This window comes from Callithrix jacchus, chromosome 5 (assembly GCF_049354715.1).
Source record: "Callithrix jacchus isolate 240 chromosome 5, calJac240_pri, whole genome shotgun sequence".
NCBI lineage: Eukaryota > Metazoa > Chordata > Mammalia > Primates > Cebidae > Callithrix > Callithrix jacchus.
This window is the reverse complement of record NC_133506.1, coordinates 121,634,115-121,657,335: the sequence shown is the minus strand read 5'-3', so window position 1 is coordinate 121,657,335 and position 23,221 is coordinate 121,634,115. Positions and strand designations below refer to the sequence as shown.

General features: G+C 46.8%; 1 protein-coding gene across 5 annotated transcripts in view; it reads left to right on the top strand.

Moving 5' to 3' along the window:
- The window catches only part of STAT5B (signal transducer and activator of transcription 5B), a 91,833-nt gene that overhangs the window by 56,087 nt on the left and 12,525 nt on the right, over window positions 1–23,221 (top strand). For 3 of the 5 annotated variants that reach the window (XM_054257106.2, XM_035301559.3, XM_054257105.2), the window contains 11 exons: window positions 2,142–2,279; window positions 6,811–6,967; window positions 10,250–10,339; window positions 11,560–11,734; window positions 14,980–15,110; window positions 15,357–15,508; window positions 15,965–16,120; window positions 16,550–16,729; window positions 17,391–17,478; window positions 17,565–17,687; window positions 19,020–19,112. In XM_054257106.2, the coding sequence (XP_054113081.1) occupies window positions 2,152–2,279; window positions 6,811–6,967; window positions 10,250–10,339; window positions 11,560–11,734; window positions 14,980–15,110; window positions 15,357–15,508; window positions 15,965–16,120; window positions 16,550–16,729; window positions 17,391–17,478; window positions 17,565–17,687; window positions 19,020–19,112 (1,473 nt within the window). In that variant the 5' untranslated portion in view covers window positions 2,142–2,151. The remainder of the gene's footprint in view (window positions 1–2,141; window positions 2,280–6,810; window positions 6,968–10,249; window positions 10,340–11,559; window positions 11,735–14,979; window positions 15,111–15,356; window positions 15,509–15,964; window positions 16,121–16,549; window positions 16,730–17,390; window positions 17,479–17,564; window positions 17,688–19,019; window positions 19,113–23,221) is intronic. The other 2 variants (XM_035301561.3, XM_078374427.1) reach the window with 1 other exon arrangement.

Here is a 23,221-nt window from a genome sequence, read left to right as displayed (position 1 = left end):
GATTGCAAGTATAAGCCACTGTGCCTGGTCATCCATCCCTCATCTTTCATCCAAAAATCATGATTTGGTATCTGTTCTGGTTTTCCAAAATCTTGTGATATGATTTACTTGATTAAAAAATATATTGTGCAGTTAAATGTCTTCCAGTGTTTGATTATAAAGTGGAATTGCTTCTGGAGAGAACTGTTTTATCCAAGTGTTTTGGTGAACTCACAAGCCGCTGAAATTTGATGTCTTGGGTGATCTTACAGTGATCCCAGCCTTAATGCCTAAAAGCCCTAAATAAAATTGTACACTTCTCAAGTGTTCTATAGCATTGCACAAGTCTAAAATAGGTAACTGGCACCTCCCTACACCTCATTGTTGGCTAACCGACTTGTCCCATAAATAGCTCAGTGTTACGTGATCAGACAACTACAACTAACAGAAGAGATTTTTGTTTCCTAACACACTTGTCCAGTCTCTGGTAGTAAACAAAATCCAAGTCCAAGTCACTGGCCCCTAACTGTAACCCAGTTCTTAGGGAAGAATTGTGCAAATCAGTAGCCAAATCCTGTGGGATGGAATTCAAGATAACCCTGCCTTATACCAAACTCTACATTATGGAAAATAGTGTTAGAGCAAGATTCATTTTCAGTCCTTACAGTTGCATGAAGTCTCTTCCCAGTCCACCCAAGTGTTTCTGCCCTAATCTGGTTAATCCCAAAGAGCGTCTGCCAAATGAGTTAAAAATTGTCAGGTGAGTCTGAGGGGGCATCATGGTAGTTTTATAAAGCTTTTTTTTTTTTTTTTTTTAAATCAAGAGCATGTTAAAAACAGAAACTACCAGCTATCGGAGCATAATGGTTCCTATTTCTAACTCTTAGTTGGAATGTATTGTTTTTCTGTCTGAAATATTTGTACATGCTGTCATATAACAGAACATTGCTTCATAAATTCTTTAGCAGTAACGAAGAAGGTAAACCTTGGGGCATTTTTCCAGATAAATCTGGGCTCTTCATGTGCAAAGCATTGCTGCTTAGGTAACTAGTGATAATGCATTGGGTTCAATCCATGCTTTAGATACTTTTACTTTTCCTTTACTGGGCTTTTTCAAAATGGTATATGTTTATTGTATTTCCAAAGTCAAAATACCAAATCTAAAACAAGTGATTTAAAAAAAAAAAAAATCTCTTGGCCAGGCACAGTGGCTTACACCTGTAATCCTGGTACTTTGGGAGGCTGAAGTGGATCACTTGAGATCAGGAGGTTCAGACCAGCCTGGCCAACATGGTGAAACCCCATTTTTACTAAAAATACAAAAATTAGCTGGGTCTGGTGGCAGGCACCTGTAATCAGCTACTTGGGAAGCTGAGGCAGAAGTTGCAGTAAGCTGAAATCATGTCACTGCACTCCAGCAGGGTGACAGAGCAAGACTGTCTCAAAAAACAAAAAACTCTCTGCTAATTATTTATTGCTGTTGAAATACTGCTTACCATAGCTGACAATTTTGAACAAAAGTAAAGAATATATCTACAATATCAAAGTTAGTAATTCTTTCCCTAATGCTCCTTTTGTACTTTTGCTTATAAGAACTTATTACATTTCATAGTCAGGGCTTCATAAACCCAGTTGTGTATCTTTCCATGGCCAGCCAAGTGTCTACATTTCAAAAACATTTTAAAGTTAAAATTCAGTTCAAGAGTACTGTCTTCAGTCTACCAAAAGGGCTAAAAACATTTACTTTGGCTGGGCATGGTGGCTCACACCTGTAATCCCAGCACTTTGGGAGGCCGAGGTGGGAGGATCACTTAAGGTCAGGAATTCGAGACCAGCCTAGCCAACACAGCAAAACCCCATCTCTATTAAAAATACAAAAATTAGCTGGGTGTGGTAGTGTGCGCCTGTAATCCCAGCTACTCAGCAAGCTGAGGCAGGAGAATCGCTTGAACCCGGGAGGCGGAGGTTGTAATGAGCCAAGATGGTGCCACTGCACTCCAGCCTGGGTGGCAGAGTGAGACTCTGTCTCAAAAATAATAATAATAATAATGACAAATAAAATGAAAACATTTACTTTTATTAACTATGTGACTATTTACTCTGGTGGATATAAGAGGAAAATAAAGAAAAAACACCCAAAGCACTGATTGTTTGTTCAACAGACTGTAAAGCATGGCTGTGTGGATACAAGCTCAGCAGCTCCAAGGAGAAGCCCTTCATCAGATGCAAGCGTTGTATGGCCAGCATTTTCCCATTGAGGTGCGGCATTATTTATCCCAGTGGATTGAAAGCCAAGCATGGTAGGTGAACAAGGATGTTTGCATCATATTTTGTGAAACACAAGAATATTAGAGTTGGGTTAGAAAGATGTCATGATGGCAACTTTCAAAGTTGTATTTAAACATTTTTAAATGTGATCCACAAAAAGGTATTTAAAAAAATTTTTCTTGGTGGGGGCTGTAAAAAAAAAAAAGGAAAAAATTTTTTCTTGTTATAGCTGAAAGGTATTTAAGCCCATCTTAGATTGAGGGAGATGCAATAACTCTTGGGATTTTTTAAAACACGATGTGTTCCCTTTAATAGTAAATACTGGCCAAAAGCATTAGACTATTACTGCTAATAAAGAGCGGACAACAGGTATGTTTTGAGTGCCCATAGGGTGCTTATCGGTGTCCTAAGTAGTAGAATTTGTATAAAAAAAATTAACGCCCTACTTTGTGCTGTAATCCCAACACTTTGGGAGCCCAGGAGTTCAAGGACAGCCTAGGCAACATAGCAAAACCCTGTCTCTGCACAAAACACAAAAATTAGCCAGGTGTGGTGGTGTACATGTGTAGTCCCAGCTACTCGGGAGACTGAGGTGGGAGGGTTGCTTGAGCCTGGGAGGCAGAGGTTGCTGTAACCCATGGTCACACCACTGTACTCCAGCCTGGGTAACAGAGCAAGACCCTGTCTGAAAACAAAATTAAAGCCCTCATCTCCAGATAATTCAGTGTTTCACTAGATGTGGTGGCACACACCTGCAATCCCAGTTACTCAGGATGCTGAGGTGGGAGGATTGCTTGACTCCAGCAGTTTGAGGCCAGCCTAGGCAACATAGCGAGATCCCGTGTAAAAAAAAATATATATATATATAGTGTTTAATGGGGCAGGTAGGGTGGGAATATGCATATAATTTAATTATAATTTATTTCTTATATTTCATTTGACTAAATGTAAATTATTTTACATTTCTTAATAAATTTACATCTAATAAAAATTTTAAATGAGTAATTTGACAGTAGAGACATTGATGTTTTAAATTTATATGTATTTTACGTATACACATAAAGACTAAAAGAAAATTGTCTGGATATTGCGGTTCATGTCTATAATCCCAGCACTTTCGGAGGCTGAGGCAGGTGGATCACTTGAGGCCAGGAGTTCTGAGATCAGCCTGGCCAACACAGTGAAATCCCATCTCTACTGAAAATACAAAACATCAGCTGCGCATCATCACGTGTACCTGTAATCCCAGCTACTCTGCGGGCTAAAGCATGAGAATTGCTTGACCTTGGGAGGCGGAGGTTGCAGTGAACCAAGATTGCACCACTGGACTCCAGTCTGGGCAACAAAGTGATAACACTAATTACATTCTGGTGGTAGATTAGACAAGCATTTTAATTTTAATCTTCCAGATTACTGATTACATACCTAGGGGAGGGGGGAGTTATTTTAAATTTCTTTTAGGATTAGTACAGTGTAGTCGACTGACAGCACAGGTTTTTTTTTTTTTTTGAGACAGAGTCTTGCTCTGGAGTGTAGTGGTGCAATCTCAGCTCACTGCAACCTCTGCCTCCTGGGTTCAAGCGATTCTTCCGCCTCAGCCTCCCAAGTAGCTGGGACCACAGGCGTGTACCATCATGCCCGGCTAATTTTTGTATTTTTAGTAGAGATGGGGTTTCACCATGTTGGCCAGGATGGTCTCGATCTCTTGACCTTGTGATCTCCTGCCTCAGCCTCCCAAAGTGCTGGGATTACAGGCGTGAGCCACCATGCCCGGTCGACAGCACAAGTTTTTAATTGGTATCATTATTACACACCAGGCAGCAGGATATACCCTGCTCTGCTCAGGGTCTGGGAGGGTGCTAGTGGTTACAGTCTGTCAGTTGATCTGACATATTCATTAGATACTTCAAGCCTCACCATCTTAACCAGGGGTCCTCTTTGACAGTCCCTGGGAGAAGCCAGCCTTGATGCTTCGATTTGCAGAGGACCATATACCTGTCTGTAATGTTGCCTTAGAATAATCGCACTTGGGTGTTAGTAGCAAATTTCTGTTCAGAAACCAAAGATCACCAAAGAAAGGCAATTTTCTAGGCAATTAAAAAAATCTCAGCTTTGTCTAATTAAGTGAGGAAAAAAATGGGCTAAATATGAGAATGTCAGCTGTACCTTGTTAGTGCTTTCCAGTCCCTTTTCATTTTCTCTCCTGTTTTCATGATTTGGAGGATTTAGAAAAACATGAGTAGGAAGTTTCCGTTAATTTCAGATTTCACTTAGCAGAGTTCCCATTTGGTCTTACTAAATGATTTAAAAGACTTGTGTTGATATTAAAAAAAACTTGAAATTTTTTAGCTTTGGTTTTCTTCAGAATATAACGATTTCAATGAAGAATGTTCAATTCTTTATGTTTAAGCCATCAAAGCAAGTCTCTTTTTTTTAACAGAGAATTAAGGTTTCAAGTAAAGAACCAGTACCTGACTTCTATGAGTTTTGTTCAGAGACTGAATCCTCTTAAGAGTGGGTTCCTGGGGCCAGGTGTGGTGGCTCCCACCTGTAATCCCAGCACTTTGGGAAGCCAAGGCAGGTGGATCACGAGGTCAGCAGACCTAGACCAGCCTGACTAACATGGTGAAACCTCATCTCTACTAAAAATTCAAAAATTAGCTGGGCGTGGTGGCACCCACCTGTAGTCCCAGGTACTCAGGAGGCTGAGGCAGGAGAATTACTTCAACTCAGGAGGTGGAGGTTGCAGTGAGCTGAGATCTCACCGCTGCACTCCAGCCTGGCAACAGAACGAGATTCTGTCTCAAAAAAAAAAAAAAAAAAAAAAAGACTGGGTTTCTGGCCGGGCACGGTGGCTAACACCAAGGTGGGTGGATTGCCTGAGCTCAGGAGTTCAAGACCAGCCTGGGCAACATGGTGAAACCCCATCTCTACTAAAAATACAAAAATTAGCTGTGCATGGTGGTCCATGCCTGTAATTCCAGCTACTTGGGAGGCTGAGGCAGGAAAATCACTCGAACCCAGGAGACAGAGGTTACAGTGAGCCGAGATCATGCTACTGCACTCAAGCCTGGGCGACAGAGTGAGACTCCATCACAGAAAAAAAAGAAAAAAAAAACAAACCTAAATTTCCAGACCAGGGGCATTGTTGTCAGTTGAAACAGAGGTGCAGGGCTGCCCTCATTCCTTCCGGCCTTTCATTTAATACATATTCTATTTAATACATAGAGCACATATATTTAAAATTTGACTTGCTTTAACTGCCTTCTCAAGGTGCAGATTGGGACATACTATTTGATAGAGTATGGTATCACTGATTTTGTATACCTGTTGGTGCCTGTTTTTGAAGTTAGTTGGTATCTTCAGGGATTTAGGGATGTCAGAGCCTTTTAGCTACCACTATCTCGTTTGGCTCCAGACCCAGTGAGCAGTTACTGAATGTTATTTCAGTCCAACAGCTGTTTGGTTTCTTCAGTGACTAAGTAATTTGGTACTTCCCAGTGTCAATGGTTGCCTAAGTTGTAGAAAGAAAGAAAGGAAAAAGAAAAGAGAGAGAGAGAGGAAAAAAAAAAAAGAAAGGGAGGGAGGGAGACCATCCGACTCCCATCAGCAGTTAAATAGCTCGAAATAAATCCAAAGTCTGTAGTGTAGTTTCCCTTGTTTACTGGAAAAATAGGCATTGCCTTCAGGTCCTGTGTCTGCAACTAGTGATATAAATGTCTGACTCATATCAGTTCTTGTAGGAACCCTCTGCCTTAATGTCTCATTTCCAGGGCTTCTTAGAAATAGAAATAACTTGTTTCACCCATCTCTACCTAAGAACCCCGCAGATACCAAACTCCTGGAGGCTGGAAAGGACAAGTAGAAGAGTCTTGACCTTGTGCCTCCTTTACACCCATGAGGGGTAATTATAAATAGGAAATTATCCAAGTCCTTATTTACCTCAGAATACACAGAACACTTTCCTTTTCCCTGCATTTCTCGGAGCAAATAGCTTAAGCACCAAGCACATCAGTGGGAGAGAGGAGAAACGGCAGTGCGTTGTTTAAAAAAAAAAAATGGGCTGAGCGCGGTAGCTCACGCGTGTAGGCTGAGGTGGGTGGATCACGAGGTGGATCGAGACCATCCTGGTCAACATGGTGAAACCCTGTCTCTACTGAAAATACAAAAAATTAGCTGGGCATGGTGGCGCGTGCCTGTAATCCCAGCTACTCAGGAGACTGAGGCAGGAGAATTGCCTGAACCCAGGAGGTGGAAGTTGCGGTGAGCCGAGATCTCGCCATTGCACTCCAGCCTGGGTAACAAGAGCAAAACTCGGTCTCAGAAAAAAAAAAAAAAGAAAGAAAGAAAGAGAAATCTGCTGTACAATCCAACCATTTGGTGAATTACAAATAGATTAATGTAGGCATTGAGTCCATTTCTGTTGGGCTGTTTCTTAAAATTTGCAAGTGAGCTTTAAGAAGAAATCACTTTAGCTGAAGAAAAAGTGGGATGTGTTGAGGCTGCATTTATACAGGCTCATGTGCATGTATGTATACAGATTATGTAATTTTTTTCCCCTAGGGACTCAATAGATCTTGATAATCCACAGGAGAACATTAAGGCCACCCAGCTCCTGGAGGGCCTGGTGCAGGAGCTGCAAAAGAAGGCGGAGCACCAGGTGGGGGAAGATGGGTTTTTACTGAAGATCAAGCTGGGGCACTACGCCACGCAGCTCCAGGTGGGTGTGGGCTCTGGGGTTACACTTCATTATCTTCCCTCCGTGGTCTTCTTCCTGTAGAGACTGACTTTCTCTCCTTCAGCCCAGCATCCTTGAGTTACACATTACATGCATAAGGTGCTTATTGTTTGGTTTTGGTCTGTTTTTTTTTGTTTTACTTCTTATTTGAGAATAATTTCAAACTTCCAGAAAGTTATGAGAATCATACAAAGATTCCCCACCCATCCCCAGATTCACCTTCTGTTGACTTTTATGTTGTCTCATACTCCTCGCAGTCTCTCTACACACAACACATTTTTCAGTAACTGGAGGGTAAGTTGCATACCTTGTGTCCCTGCACCACTGAGTAACTCTGTGCCTTTTCTTTTTTTTAATTTTTATTTATTTATGTATATATTTTTTAGATGGAGTCTCGCTCTGTTGCCCAGGCTGGAATGCAGTGGCACAGTCTCAGCCCACCTGCAGTCTCCACCTCCCAGGTTCAAGTGATTCTCCTGCCTCAGCCTCCTGAGTAGCTGGGATTGCAGGAGTCCGACACCACACCTGGCAATTTTTTTTTTTTTTTTGTATTTTTAGTAGAGATGGGGTTTTGCCATGTTGGCCACGATGGTCTTGAACTCCTGACCTCAGGTGATCTGCCCACCCCGGCCTCCCAAAGTGCTGGGATTACAGGCATGAGCCAGCTTGCCTGGCCCCTCGGTGCATTTTCTAAGAATGAACCTTGTCTTGCATGATTATAATACACTCATCAACTTCAGTAAATTTAGCATTGATAGAATACTTTTAGGCTTCTGGATTTCCTTTTTTATTTTTATTTTTTGAAATGGAGTTTTGCTCTTGTTGTGCAGGCTGGAGTGCAGTGGCGCAATCTCGACTCACCACAACCTCCACCTCCTGAGTTTAAGTGATTCTCCTGCCTCAGCCTCCCGAGTAGCTGGGATTACAGAGTGCCTACCACACCCAACTAATTTTGTATTTTTAGTAGAGATGGGATTTCTCCATGTTGGTCAGGCTGGTCTTGAATTCCCAACCTCAGGTGATCCACCTGCCTTGGCCTCCCAAAGTGCTGGGATTACAGGCATAAGCCACCACACCCAGCCTGGATTTCCATTTTGTCAACTAACTCAAACATGTCCTTAAGGGTATTTTTCCCCCGCTGCAGTCCAGAACCCAGTTGAAGATCACATACTGCATCTAGTTGTCATGTCTCTTTAATCTCCTTTTATCTGGAACCATTTTGCAACCTTACTTTGTCTTTCATTACATTGACATTTTAAAATAATTCATGTAGCCTGGGCACAGTGGCTCACGCCTGTAATCCCAGCACTTTGGGAGGCCAAGGCAGGCAGATCACCTGAGATCAAGAGTTCAAGACCAGTCTGGCCAACATGGTGAAACCCTGTCTCTACTAAAAATATAGAAATTAGCTGGGTATGGTAACATGCACCTGTAATCCCAGCTACTCTGGAGACTGAGGCAGGAGAATTGCTTGAACCCAGGAGGCGGAGGTTGCAGTGAACCAAGACCATGCCATTGCACTCCAGCCTAGGCGACAGAGTAAGACTCTGTCTCAAAAAGAAAATAATAATAATTCATGTACTCCCTACTTTTTAAAGATAAAATGTTCCTCATTCAGGGTTTGTCTGATGTTTCCTCATGATTATGTTCATATTGTACATCTCCAAGCAGACTTCTAAACATAGTTGGCTGTCCATGTCTATGGGTTCTGCATCCTCCGATTCCACCAAAATATTTAGGAAAATAAAGTAACAACAATTTTAAAAATACAAATAAAAAAAGAAAAGACAGAACAGCTATTTACATAGTATTTCCTTTGTATTAGATAGTGTAAGTGATCTGTAGGTGGTTCAAAGTGTACTGAGGATTGTATGGGTTCTGTGCAAAACGATACCCATTTTATATAAAGAACTTGATCATCTGCAGATTTTGGTATCCAAAAGGGTCCTGGAACCAGCCCCCACAGATACCAAGGAACAACTGTAGGTGACATTGTGTCCTTCTTGGGTATCATCACATCCAGAGGCAGGGAGTGTCCCACGTCCCCTCAGTGGTATTAGTTTTGATTGCCTAGTTGAGGTGGCGTCCAGTTCCTCCTCTGGCAAGGCTTTTTTTTTTTTTTTTGAGACGGAGTTTTGCACTTGTTACCCAGGCTGGAGTGCAATGGCATTATCTCGGCTCACCACAACCTCCACCTTCGGGGTTCAAGCAATTCTCCTGCCTCAGCCTCCCGAGTAGCTGGGACTACAGGCACACACCACCATGCCCAGCTAATTTTTGTATTTTTAGTAGAGACAGGGTTTCACCACGTTGACCAGGATGGTCTCGATCTCTTGACCTTGTGATCCACCCGCCTCGGCCTCCCAAAGTGCTGGGATTATAGGCGTGAGCCACCGTGCCCGGCGACGCTTTTTTTTTTTTTTTTTTGAGATGGAGTCTTGCTCTGTCGCCCAGGCTGGAGTGCAATGGTGTGATCTTGGCTCACCACAACCTCCATGTCCCGGGTTCAAGCGATTCTCCTGCGTCAGCCTCCCAAGTAGCTGGGACTACAGGCAGGCACCACCATGCCCAGCTAATTTTTGTATTTTTAGTACAGACAGGGTTTCACCTTGCTAGCCAGGCTGGTTTTGAAATCTTGACCTTGTGATCCACCCACCTCAGCCTACCAAAGTGCTGGGATTACAGGCGTGGGCCACCTCAGCCAGCCCTGGCGAGGCTTTTAAAACTTATGTATTCCCTTTATACGAATGTTCCCCGAGTACTTTAGGCAAATTAAGATGCAAGAAGTAAAACAGCACTTTGAGAGGCTGAAGTAGGTGGATCACCTGAGGTCACGAGTTCCAGACCAGTCTGGCCTGTTTGGTGAAACCCCATCTCTACTAAAAAGACAAAAATTAGCCAGACATGGTGTCAGGTGCCTGTAATCCCAGCTACTCGGGAGGCTGAGGCAGGAGAATCGCTTATCGCTTGAACCTGGGAGGTAGAGGTTGCAGTGAGCTGAGATTGCACCACTACACTTCTGCCTGGGTGACAGAGCGAGACTAAGTATCAAAAAAAAAAAAAAAAGCAGAAGTAGTAAAATGATCTTACCTTTTCACTGTAATTGGGTTTCCATGATGTGCCTCTTTTTCCCGTTGGTATTGGAGGAGCAGTGTCTCCTGTAATTATGCCATCAGGTCCCTCAGGAGGCTCCCCATTCTGAAGCAGGGATAGGCTCCATATTGTGGAGTGGCAAAAGTGATGTCTGCTGTTGGATTCTTTCAGAACACATATGACCGCTGCCCCATGGAGCTGGTCCGCTGCATCCGCCATATATTGTACAATGAACAGAGGTTGGTCCGAGAAGCCAACAATGTGAGTGTCCCGTGGGAATGGGGGGGGCATTCGGGAAGTCTTCCTACCCACCTCCCTCTGGACCCACCTTTGTCAAGGTGACTCAGGGCGCACTATTGGTGTCTCTTTAAAGAGAACATCGTCCTAAGGGGCACAAAAGAAATAGACATAACTGAGTGTGGCGCAGCACTTTGGGAGGCTGAGGCAGGCAGATTGCTTGAGCCCAGGAGTTGGAGACCACCCTGGGCAACATGGTGAAACCCCATCTCTACTAGTAATAAAAAAAAATTATCTGGGCATGGTGGCACATGCCTGTAGTCCCAGCTGTTTGGGAAGCTGAGGTGGGAAGATCACTTGAGCCCAGGAGGTAGAGGCTACAGTGAGCCGTGATTGCACCACTGCACTCCAGCCTGGGTGATGGATTGAGACCCTGTCTCAAAAAAAAAAAAAAAAAAGAAGAAGAAGAAATTGAAGACGTGGTCTCTGATCTTCACTGATTTATAACCTTGATGAGCTTGCAATCACAAAACAATATGAACAAGTGCAAAGTAATTGGACCTCAGCTGAATAATTTTTTAATAAAGGCATGCTCATATTCAGGTGAGAATGCTTAGCCCCTGACTCAGGTGTGGAATGAGTGATCTGACCAGGTCACTTACAGGGCTGGATCCACAGAGACCTTGTTTATGTCTCCCCCATCACATCATTTGGGGGTCTCCAGGATGCCTGCGAGAGGTCTGGCCTCTTCCGTGGTGGAGGCAGCTGATTCCATCACGAGACTGTCTTGAATGGGGACACAGCTGATGTGTGTTCACACGGCCCACTCCCCACAGCCTCTCTAATGCTTATTGCCATCCTTGGGTTGGGTCGTGAGTGGAAGGGGAATCACTTCATCTCCTCATTAGTAGGAAAACCCAGGTGACCCTGAAACAGGTTACGTTCTAGTCTCTCCATAGGTCATTTGATAGATCCTGTTTGGGATACAGGTGGAGGCCAGATCTGCAATGGAAGCTTCTCCCATGCTTTGTGATTTGAGGCGTGATCTGTTCACTCACCTGTTTCTCACTTTTCCTACCCTACCCTATGTCTTACACGTGACGTTTTGCTGTTCCTCCATCTAAAAATTTACCTTTTGGGATCTTAGATCGGTTGTAGGAGCTGGCATAAGCTTTCCCTGGGGGTTAAGGTTTCAGGCTTCCTCCCATTCCCACTGCCCTGCACTGCCCTCCATCTGTTCCCAGGGTAGTTCTCCAGCTGGAAACCTTGCTGACACCATGTCCCAGAAACACCTGCAGATCAACCAGACATTTGAGGAGCTGCGACTGGTCACGCAGGACACAGAGAATGAGCTGAAGAAGCTGCAGCAGACTCAGGAGTACTTCATCATCCAGTACCAGGAAAGCCTGAGGATCCAAGGTGAGGCGCAGTGTGGGGAGCCATGTGTGGGTTGAGGAGGGTGGGTGGGGGACTAGAAAGCAGCTCTGGTGAGTTTGGGAGAAAGCCTGTTTCCATTCAGAGGCAGTGGCCTTTCTCTGAATAGCAGGGACTTATTTGCATTGAAGACAGTGCTGAGAGGATGAGAGTTAGAAAGGGGAGATAACAGGGCACCTGCCCTTAAGTGCGGGTCTCACTCAGGTCCCCAGATCCAGGGAGCTTCTGCGCTGCCAGGGAAAACATTTCCTCTTTTTAGAAGGAGCTCACAGTCTAATTACTCACAAACATAATACTTTTGTATATAGTAGGCATATTAAGAAGTTGAGCTTTTTTGGTGCGAGGCACACAGAAATTAAAAAAAAAAGTTGAGCTGTACTGAAATGATAAATAAAAATTATATAATTACATATTTTTAAAAATTTCTGGTTGGGCTCGGTGGCTCACACCTATAATCCCAGCACTTTGGGAGGCTGAGGCCAGCAGATCACCTGAGGTTAGGATTTTGAGACCAGCCTGACCAACATGGTGAAACCTCGTCTTTACTAAAAATGCAAAATTAGTTGGGCATGGTGGCACACATCTGTAATCCCAGCCACTTGGGAAGCTGAGGCAGGGGAATCACTTGAACCCGGAAGGTGAAGGTTGCAGTGAGCCAAGATCTCACCATTGCACTCCAGCTTGGGTAAAAAGAGCAAAACTGTCTCAAAAAAAAAAAAAAAATTATAAGCTTGGAGTGGTTTTGCACACCTATAATCCTAGTGCTTTGGGAGGCCAAGGCAGGAGGATTACTTGAGGCCAGTAGTTTCAGACTAGCTTGGGCAATAGAGCAAGAGCCTACTGTCTCTAAGAGGGAAAAACCTTTCTAAGCAGGGACAGTATAAGTACTAAGGATCCGTATTTGTGGTAACTGACTTCTAATGTTCTATGCAGTTATTCACAGAGGTCTTCCTGGAACAGGGTACGCTTATGCACCTTAGGTAGCCCCTATGGACAAAGCTCCCCTAGCCTGGTATGAATCCTGCTTAGTACTTGGGGCACAGAGAGCTTCAGTCTGTCGTGAGGCTGTGGAGCCCCACCAGCGCCCCCTCTTGACCGTGTAGCACTTTGGCAGTTTGAGCTTTAATAGTTTCCTCTCTCTGCTTCCATGCCCAGTTCAGAGTCTCAGGGAAGCCTTACCTCAGCCACCCAGCCCCTGCAAACACACACACACAGCACGTGCTCCTCTCAGTCCATGTATGTAGCTCCATCTTATGTCTGTAGGAATGTTACTTATTTACTCTTTATCTCCTCCACTGGAATATAAATCTTTGAGAAGGGACTGTATCTTTTATCTCTGTATGCTGAGGCCAGCACAGTGCTGGAAACTTAACAGTTACTGAGTCAGGGTTGACTGGATGATTCTAGTGTGTCTTCCTGTTATCTGAACCTATCCCAGTCTGGACCTAGAAGAGCAGCTCCTTCTGAGAATGGAAACGGGAGATTGTGGGCTGTTCTTTCTACCTAAGTCCTTAGATTGTCAACAGTGTTTCTGATCCCACACCTGGGTTTTCTGTTTCCTGGGCACGGTGGTGGATTCGGTTTGGATCCATCATGCAATGTCTCCTCAGTCCCGTTTGTCAAGTTCACTCAGCAGAAACACAGGTTGTTGATCTGTTTGTGTCAGGGAAGGCTCAGCTGCCTCCAATGGAGTAGGGAAATTGCTTCCCGCCTCCCTGGCCTCCTTCCCAAAAGCTTCTGCAAATTTCCAGGAGAGACCTAAGTGTGTCCTTTGCACAGGAAGGCTGGGCCAAGGTGTTAGGATCACCATCACCCTCCCTGTGGCTGGTCAGGGTTCCCGAGGTAGCCGTGCAGATGCCTTGGATCCATCCGTGCCTGGATGGGCCTCTTCCTGCTGGATACCTGCAGTGAGACAGGAGCCATATTTCGGAGTTCTAGCTCTGGGCTGCTCCTGGCTGCCTAGAGTTGCTTTTGTTTTTGTCTGTCCCAGCTTGTGCATCCCATGGGGCAGGGCTGGGGTCAGGGTGATGTGGCCCTCAGGGGCCAGCCAGGAGCTCCACCAAGACTTGCTGGTGTGCACATCTTCTGACTCAGCTGAAGCAAGGACACTGGGCTGTTGAGAAGGTGACAGGAAGGGATTAATAGTCCCAGCATGGGGGACTGGGGCTGTCTTTGGGAGGGTGGGGTGGGCCTGCCTGTGGTGGCTGTAACTGTAGCTGTGGACATGTTGAGTTCCTTAGGCTGTGTTATTCATACACAGGTGTTCCTGTGTTCCACATTCCCTGTGTCTTACCTATTTCATAACGGATACTTTTTAACAAGTATCCGGAGGCCCGACTTACTCCCTGTCCTGCCATGGATGAGACTGCTCACAGCTGGTGTGGAGAGAAGCCACCTCCCTTTGCCCTCCCCTTCCTGAGAGAATCTGGGTGGCTCTGCGTCCCCAATGGGCCCTGGACATGCTCTCCCTCTGCTGTCTATCTGTCTCCCCTGGTTGGTCATCTGGGCTCATAGTCGACTGGACAAACATGCTGGGCCCCTTCCAGCCCCTCAAGAAGTTCATCCTCCCTTGAGGAGGAATTGCTGTGCTCAGGGATGAGACAGAGCCAGGGCTGGGGGTCCCTTAGGAGGTCTTGCTATGGAGGAATGGGGCCGTGCACCTGCTTGTCTCTGTCCCATTCCCTGTTAGCCAAGAAAGATGAATCTCACACAGAGCCAACCCCTGCCAGGCAGTTTTTTGGCATCTTCCATGTCCTCATGTATTTAATCTTCAAGCACCCCACTGAGGCAGGTGCCAAGATTCTCCTGTTTTACATGTGGGGAAGCCGAGGCACAGGAAAGGAAAGCAATTTGCCCAGGTTCACCCACAGCCAAGGTCACGGGCACATTTCCACCCTAAGCAACCTGGCCCTGCCAGGCCTTGAGAAGAGGGCTGGCAGCCCTGTGGGGCAGGCAGACAGGAGACAGGCAGACCTCCTCCCCTGCCACCCCACACCCTGTGTGCCCCCAGAGGGGATGCTCAGAATCAGGAGGCTGGTGAGCAGAGCCCAGAGGTGCCTCCTGAGGCATACGTTCATCATGGCACCCCTGGCTGTTAGGAACCCTGACTTGCTCTTGACGCAGCGTCTGAGCCCGGGAGGGTCTCGCTACAGAACGAGGAAGTGGGCTCCTCTGGGCCTCCTGTTGGATGCTGGGAGGTGACGGTCATGGTGCCCTGTCCCCTCCTCTAGCTCAGTTTGCCACGCTGGGCCAGCTGAGCCCCCAGGAGCGTCTGAGCCGGGAGACGGCGCTCCAGCAGAAGCAGGTGTCCCTGGAGGCCTGGCTGCAGCGCGAGGCACAGACGCTACAGCAGTACCGCCTGGTGAGTGGGGTCCTGGGCCTCTCCTGGGCATGGGTGCCACAAAGCCAGTCTCTGGGAACCCAAGGGAGGGCTGGGACCGGGATGAGAGCAGAACCTGGGAGGGCAGGAGGCCTTTTTACCTGGGGCCATGCGAGGCAAAGCAGCTTGGGGAGAGAGAAGGGTCTCGGTCCTGCCCTGCCATTTCCCAGCAAGGCCCGGAGAGGTTCTCTGGGAGCCCAGAAGGGGCTGTTCTCCTCCCTCCCTCAGGAGCTGGCCGAGAAGCACCAGAAGACCCTGCAGCTGCTGCGGAAGCAACAGACCATCATCCTGGATGACGAGCTGATCCAGTGGAAGCGGCGGCAGCAGCTGGCCGGGAACGGCGGGCCCCCCGAGGGCAGCCTGGACGTGCTACAGTCCTGGTAACAGTGTGGGGTGGCCAGCGGGCAGGGCAGGAGGGGCTGCAGGGACCCCGACTGCTTCTGCCTCCTGCGCTGGCTCCTGCAGCAGGCCCCCTCCGTCCTGGGACAGCTCTTGTTTCTGTAGGGGCCTGGGTCCTGATTCAGACTTTGGTCCGCCGTCCTGTGCCACCTTCCCCAGGAAGGGGACTGCTGTCCTGGGGGTAGGACAGGGCTCAGGTGTGCAGAGTGGCGTTCAGGCTGGTTGGGCCTAGTCAGGGTCCCCTCCTGTGAACGTCTCTAACTCTTTGAGGCAGGGAGCTCTGCTCTTGCTGTGGGTGGGAAGTGTGGGGAAAGCACAGAGCCTTCCTGGGGGAGACGTTCCTGTGGGAGGAGGAGCCGTGTCTTGGGGCTGGGCTGTGGCCTGGACTCTGTGCAGAGAAGCCACTGTCCTCCTATTGGCCCTGGGGCTCCGCGCAGGTGTGAGAAGTTGGCCGAGATCATCTGGCAGAACCGGCAGCAGATCCGCAGGGCTGAGCACCTCTGCCAGCAGCTGCCCATCCCCGGCCCAGTGGAGGAGATGCTGGCCGAGGTCAACGCCACCATCACAGACATCATCTCAGCCCTGGTGACCAGGTGACGGCTGCCTGTTGGCCATGCCCAGGGGCTTGGGGCAGCTCCCATGGGGTGGGCGTGTGGGGGGCCGCAGGTGCTTTCCAGACCAGCAGCTTCACCTTCATCCTTGTCTCTCTTTGCCTCTCATCCCTCCCCACTCCGTCTCCAGTTACTGTGGCTGCTGGGCACCGCCCTTGCCCAGTTTCTCTTGTAGACACTGCAAGGGATGCCCTTGGGTGGCATCCCATGCCAGCTGCTTCGTTCATCTCACTGCCCCTCTCCAGCCTCTCCCTGGACTCTCATGGCTTCCTTGGGAACAGACCCTGTGCTGTGCTCTTCCTCACCTGCTGAGCCCCTCAGGAGGCAGCCCCACTCCCACCACAGAGGGACCGAGACCCCTTTCCCCTGAGCCAGCCACTCATCGTGCATCCGTACCTGTGTCCCCTGCAGCACATTCATCATTGAGAAGCAGCCCCCTCAGGTCCTGAAGACCCAGACCAAGTTTGCAGCCACCGTGCGCCTGCTGGTGGGCGGGAAGCTGAACGTGCACATGAACCCCCCCCAGGTGAAGGCGACCATCATCAGTGAGCAGCAGGCCAAGTCTCTGCTCAAGAACGAGAACACCCGCAAGTAATTGTGCAGCTTCTCCTTCCCTGTTGCTTGTCTCACGTCCTGGCAACAGGAGAAAAGAATTCTGCCTCCTGTGTCAGATCCCTGTTTGCCCCTCTGGCCTCTTCTGGCTGTCAGAGAAGAAATATAAGGAAGTTATTGGGCTGGGCATGGTGACTCACACCTGTAATCTCAGCACTTTGGGAGGCCAAGGCGGGCAGATCACCTGAGGTCAGGAGTTTAAGACCAGCCTGGCCAACCTGGCAAAACCCCGTCTCTACTAAAAATACAAAAAACTAGCTGGGCATGGTGGTGTGCCCCGTAATTCCAGCTACTCTGGAGCTTGAGGCAGGAGAATCGCTTAAACCCAGGTGGTAAAATTTGCAGTGAGCCAAGGTTGTGTCACTACACTCCAGCCTGGGCAAGAGCAAAACTCCATCTCAAAAAAAAAAAAACAAAAAACAGGTTCTTCGGTGAACTTGAATATAGTTTGATTTTGTTCCATTTTGTAGTGGTATGTCTGAGAAAATTACATGTATATGTTATATAGCTAACATTTCCTTCAAATGATGTACATTTTTAGCAAACTTCTCTATTTCCTGCTACCCCAAATTATATTAGTTACCCTGTGTGTCCTGAGTCCCTGGCCTGGGTTTGATGCTGATCTCTCTCTGATTTGCAGTGATTACAGCGGCGAGATCTTGAACAACTGCTGCGTGATGGAGTACCACCAAGCCACGGGCACCCTTAGTGCCCACTTCAGGAACATGGTGAGGGTGGAAGAAGAGGAAGAATGATTGTTTTCCAGTTCTTAGAGAACAACTTTCATCTCACATCTCATATTCCTCCTTTGCAGTCCCTGAAACGAATTAAGAGGTCAGACCGTCGTGGCGCAGAGTCGGTGACAGAAGAAAAGTTTACAATTCTGTTTGAATCCCAGTTCAGCATTGGTGGAAATGAGCTGGTTTTTCAAGTCAAGGTAAAGCCTTCCCTCAGCTCTGTGTGTGTATGTGGCGGTGAGGGGGGTTGTACTTCATTTTATAAAAGATTTTTTTTTAATCACATAGCATCTTCTTTTTTTTTTTTTGAGACAGAGTTTCACTGTTGTTAACCAGGCTGGAGTGCAATGGCACGATCTCAGCTCACTGCAACCTCCGCCTCCTGGGTTGAAGCAATTCTCCTGCTTCAGCCTCCCGAGTAGCTGGGACTACAGGCACACACCACCATGCCCAGCTAATTTTTGTATTTTTAGTAGAGATGGGGTTTCACCTTGTTGACCAGGATGGTCTTCAATCTCTTGACCTCATGATCCACCTGCCTTGGCCTCCCAAAGTGCTGGCATTATAGGCGTGAGCCACCACACCTGGCCAGCATCTTCTTCTTTTTGACTGTTGGTAAACTGAAAATGGACTGACCTCACACTGAGAATTGTATCTCTTAGATTCTCTTAAGACATGAACAAAGGCCAGGCACAGTGGCTCACGCCTATAATCCCAGCACTTTGGGAGGCTGAGGCAGACAGATCACTTGAGGTCAGGAGTTCAAGACCAGCCTGGCTAACACAGTGAAACCCTGTCTCTACTAAAAAAATTAGCCAGGCATGGTGGTGTGCACCTGTAATCTCATCTACTCAGGATGCTGAGGCGGGAGAATCACTTGAACCCAGGAGGCCAAGGTTGCAGTGAACTGAGATCGTGCCACTGCACTCCAGCCTGGGAAAAAGAGTGAGACCCTGTCTCAAAACAAAACAAAACATGAACAAACAAGCCCCAGTGCAGTGCTCACACCTATAATCTCAATACTTTGGGAGGCTGAGGCAGGAAGATTTCTTGAATGCAGGAATTCAAGACCAGCCTGGGCAACATAGTGAGTCCTTGTCTCAACCAAAAAATTAAAATTAAAATTAAACATGAACAAACAGTAACGAACTGAACTAGTTGGATAGATAGACTACAAAATGGATTATGAGAAACATTACTCGGGATGAATTTGAGTAGAGGTTGTGGTAAGTTTTACACATTTGTTATTTGTAATTTTTTTCCCAGAAATGTCTCCAGTAGTCTCTTTTTTCTCTCCTGTTCTCCATGAAACTTTGAGACACTTTATCCTTCAGAAATATCTAAGCAACATGGCTTATAAAATATTTAAAATTTCTAAGATTGTGCCAGGGTGAAAAGTCATGTTATTCCCGGGGCCATTTAGATTCTGTGTCTGAGAGGAATGTTAACTGAAACTTGGAAAAGGAAAGTGTTGTGATAGTAAGAAGAACTTGAGGCTGGTGGGCGCTCAGCCTTCTTTTGTGTGTTTTTAGACCCTGTCCCTGCCAGTGGTGGTGATTGTTCATGGCAGCCAGGACAACAATGCGACAGCCACCGTTCTCTGGGACAATGCTTTTGCAGAGCCGGTGAGTGGATTCCTCGGGCATGTGGGTCTCCAAATCAATGCCAGTGTCATGAACCTCATTTATGTATTAACCCTTTAAAAAGCATAAGAGCCAGGCACGGTGGTTCACGCCTGTCATCCCAGTACTTTGGGAGGCCAAGATGGGTGGATCACAAGGTTGAGGTGGTCAGATCACAAGGTCAAGAGATTGAGACCATCCTAACCAACATGGTGAAATCCTGTCTCTATTAAAAATAAAAAAATTAGCTGGGCATGGTGGTGCATGCCTGTAGTCCCAGCTACTCGAGAGGCTGAGGCAGAAGAATCACTTGAACCCGGGAGGCAGAGGTTGCAGTGAGCCGAGATCACGCCACTGCACTCCAGCCTGTGCGACAGAGCAAGACTCTGTCTAAAAAAGAAAGCATTGGAAGAGGCTGGGTGCAGTGGCTCATGCCTATAATCCCAGCACTTTGGGAGGCTAAGGCAGGTGGATCACCTGAGATCAGGAATTTGAGACCAGCAAGACAAAACGCTGTCTCTATTAAAAAATACAAAAAAATCAGCTGGGCATGGTGGCATGCACCTGTAGTCCCCGCTACTTGGGTGGCTGAGGCACAAGAACCACTTGAGGCCGGGCGTGGAGGCTCACGCCTATAATCCAAGCACTTTGGAGGCCAAGGCGGGCTGATTACCTGAGGTCAGGAGTTCAAGACCAGCTTGACCAACATGGTGAAACCCCATCTTTAAAAAAAAAAAAAAAAAAAAGAATCACTTGAACCCAAGCGGCAGAAGTTGCAGTGAGCCAAGATCACACGACTGCACCCCAGGGTGGGCAACAGAGCAAGACTCCATCTCAAAAAAAGGTGGCTGGGTTCAGTGGCTCACGAGGCCAAGGCAGATGGATTACCTGAGGTCAGGAGTTCAAGACCAACCTGGCCAACATGGTGAAACTCTGTCTCTACTAAAAATAAAAAATAAGCCAGGTGTGGTGTTGGGTGCCTGTAATCCCAGCTACTTGGGAGGCTGAGGCAGGAGAATCACTTGAACCCAGGAGGCGGAGGTTGCAGTGAGCCAAGATCGCATCACTGCACTTCAGCCTGGGCGACAGAGTGAGACTTCCTCTCAGGAACAACAACAACAAAAAAAACACATAGGAAAAAAGATGCTGTTTTCTTTAGTGGGATGCAGAATAGAAAGAATGTGGAAAGTGGAAAGAACATGGGCTTGACTTCAGCCAAGGTTTGAACTGAGACTCCATTTCCTCACTCCGTGAGTACACAGATAGTTGACTTTCCCCCTCTGGCCTGAGTTTCCACTAAGTGTCTGCAGCACAGGGATACTCTTGATCTACTCTTGCAGACACTTACTTGTTAGGAAGATTAAATTAGGTAACATAGAAAATGCTTGTCACGAAGTCAGTCCTCGAACTATTTTGAATCCTCGGGTGAAACTATGAATGGGATTTGGGACTCCAGGTTCCCTCCTGAGGTTAGCGTCTCAAGAGGCTCACTTTAGCATAGAAGTTGCTTCCTATCCTCTACCTTTCAATAAATGAAGATGCCATTAGATTTCTTTTCCAAATTTTAGTTTCTGTGATTCATTTCAGGTCTCTCATGAAGAATGCAATGCTTTGCCTCAAGGAAGATACAATTTGGTGGATTTATGCACCCAAATTCTATCTGAATCCCACTAGCGTGCTGCTTGATGAGTATTTTAAAGATCTTGTAGGCTGGGTACCGTGGCTCATGCCTGTAATCCTAGCATTCTAGCAAGCCAAGGCAGGCAGATCTCTTGAGCTCCAGACTAGCCTAGGCAATATGGCAAAATCCTGTCTCTACAAAAAATTAACCAGGCGGCCAGGCGTAGTGGCTCATGCCTGTAATCCAAGCACTTTGGAGGCCAAGGCGGGCAGATCACCTGAGGTCAGGAGTTCAAGATTGGCCTGACCAACATGGTGAAACCCCGTCTTTTTAAGGAAAAAAAAAAAATTAACCAGGCATGGTACACCAGCCTATAGTCCCAGCTACTTGGGGGGCTGAGCGGGAGGTTCGCTTGGGCCTAGAAGGTCGTGCCTCTATTTTCCAGTCCAGGGGACAAGGCGGCACCCTGTCTCAAAAAAAAAAAAATTTTTTTTTTTTTTTAGTAGACAAAGGTCCATTTGTTACACATTTTCAACAGAGAAGAGCCCATGAAAGCATGATAAAAGGGTTATTATTTGGGATATAAGAGTATGTCCTTCTCTAAGTATGTCCAACAAACCTTGACTATGTTTTGTTTTGTGGCTATTAGAACATAGGATTTGACTGTTAGTTCAGCAGCTCATTTACAAAACATCATGGATGGCATGGGTTACCTTCTAGTTGTGTGTAAAGAAGGTAAAATGGAACCTTCTGGTTCGTGTGGAGAAGCTTAACATTTCCCGGCAGTCCTCTTTAGAGAACAATATTTACTGCAAAGGTGAGATTTTTAAAAGAGATTCTACCATGCTTCACTTACAAACCTTGAATTGGAGGCTCCTTTTTGAAAATATCTGCCTACCTCTTGTCCTGATAAGCCTCCTGGATAAGATGGTCACATCTCTCATTTCCTTCCTGCCTGTACACAGATCCACTCTCTGTGTAACTTCCACATCTCCTGTACCATACAATTACTCAAGTATCTGGTCTAAATAAATAAGCATTTTTAACATTGTCAGCTATGTTCATGACTACTGTATATCTTATGCTATTTTATTTTTTTAATTTTTGAGATGGAATCCCGCTCTGTCACCCAGGCTGGAGTACAGTAGCATGATGTCGGCTCACTGCAGCTTCTGCCTCCTGGGTTCAAGCTATTCTTCTGCCTCAACCTCCCGAGAAGCTGGGATTACAGGCATGTGCCACGACACTTAGTTAATTTTTTGTATTTTTAGTAGAGACTGGATCTCACCATGTTGACCAGGCTGGTCTCAAACTCCTGACCTCAGGTGATCCGCCCGCCTCCGCCTCCCAAAGTGCGGGAATAACAGGTGTGAGCCACCTCATCCGGCCAATCTTATGCTATTTTAAAATAAAGACTTCTGGCCAGCCACGGTGGCTCACACCTGTAATCCCAGCACTTTGGGAGGCTGAGGTGGGAGGATCACCTGAGGTCAGGAGTTTGAGACCAGCTTGACCAACATGGTGAGACCCCCATCTCTACTAAAAATACAAAAATTAGCTGGATGTGGTGGCACGTGCCTATAATCCCAGCTACTCAGGAGGCTGAAGCAGGAGAATCACTTGAATCCAGGAGGCAGAGGTTGCAGTGACCTGAGATCACGCCACTGCACTCCAGCCTGGGCCACACAATGAGACTCTCTAAAAACTAAAAATTGAAAAATGAAATCAAGACCTGTGGCCAGCCACGGTGGCTCATGCCTGCAATCCCAGCACTTTGGGAGGCCAAGGCAGGCTGATCACTTGAGCCCAGGAATTTGATTCCAGCCTGGTCACATGGCAAAACTCTGTCTCTACAAAAAATAAAAAAATTAGCCTGATGTGGTGGTGTGTGCCTGTCGTTCCAGCTGTTTGAGAGGCTGAGGTGGGAAAATTGCTTGAGCCAAGGAAGCAGAGATTGCAGTGAGCCAAGACTGAGCCACTGCACTCCAACCTGGTGATAGAGCAAGACCTTACTTCGAAAATAAATTACTTGTGGCAATTTATTCTCCAGATGTATTTGCCTATGTGTCCTATGGTCAAATAACATAAGAACATCGCAGCATTGTTAGTAATAGCTAAAGATAAGAAGCTATTACACTGATGCCCATCTACAGGAGTCTGGTAAAATTTCTTTATGTGCTGATATGAGGTCTCCCCAATGGAGTATTCAGTGAAAAGAGGAAGATGCAGAACATGTGGATTTTGTGCTACCATTTATTAAAAAAAGAAAAAAATCCTTTGGGGGGCCGAGGCGGGTGGATCACGAGGTCAAGAGATAGAGACCATCCTGGTCAACATGGTGAAACCCTGTCTCTACTAAAAATACAAAAAATTAGCTGGGCATGGTGGCGTGTGCCTGTAATCCCAGCTACTCAGGAGGCCAAGGCAGGAGAATTGCCTGAACCCAGGAGGCGGAGGTTGCGGTGAGCCGAGATCGCGCCATTGCACTCCA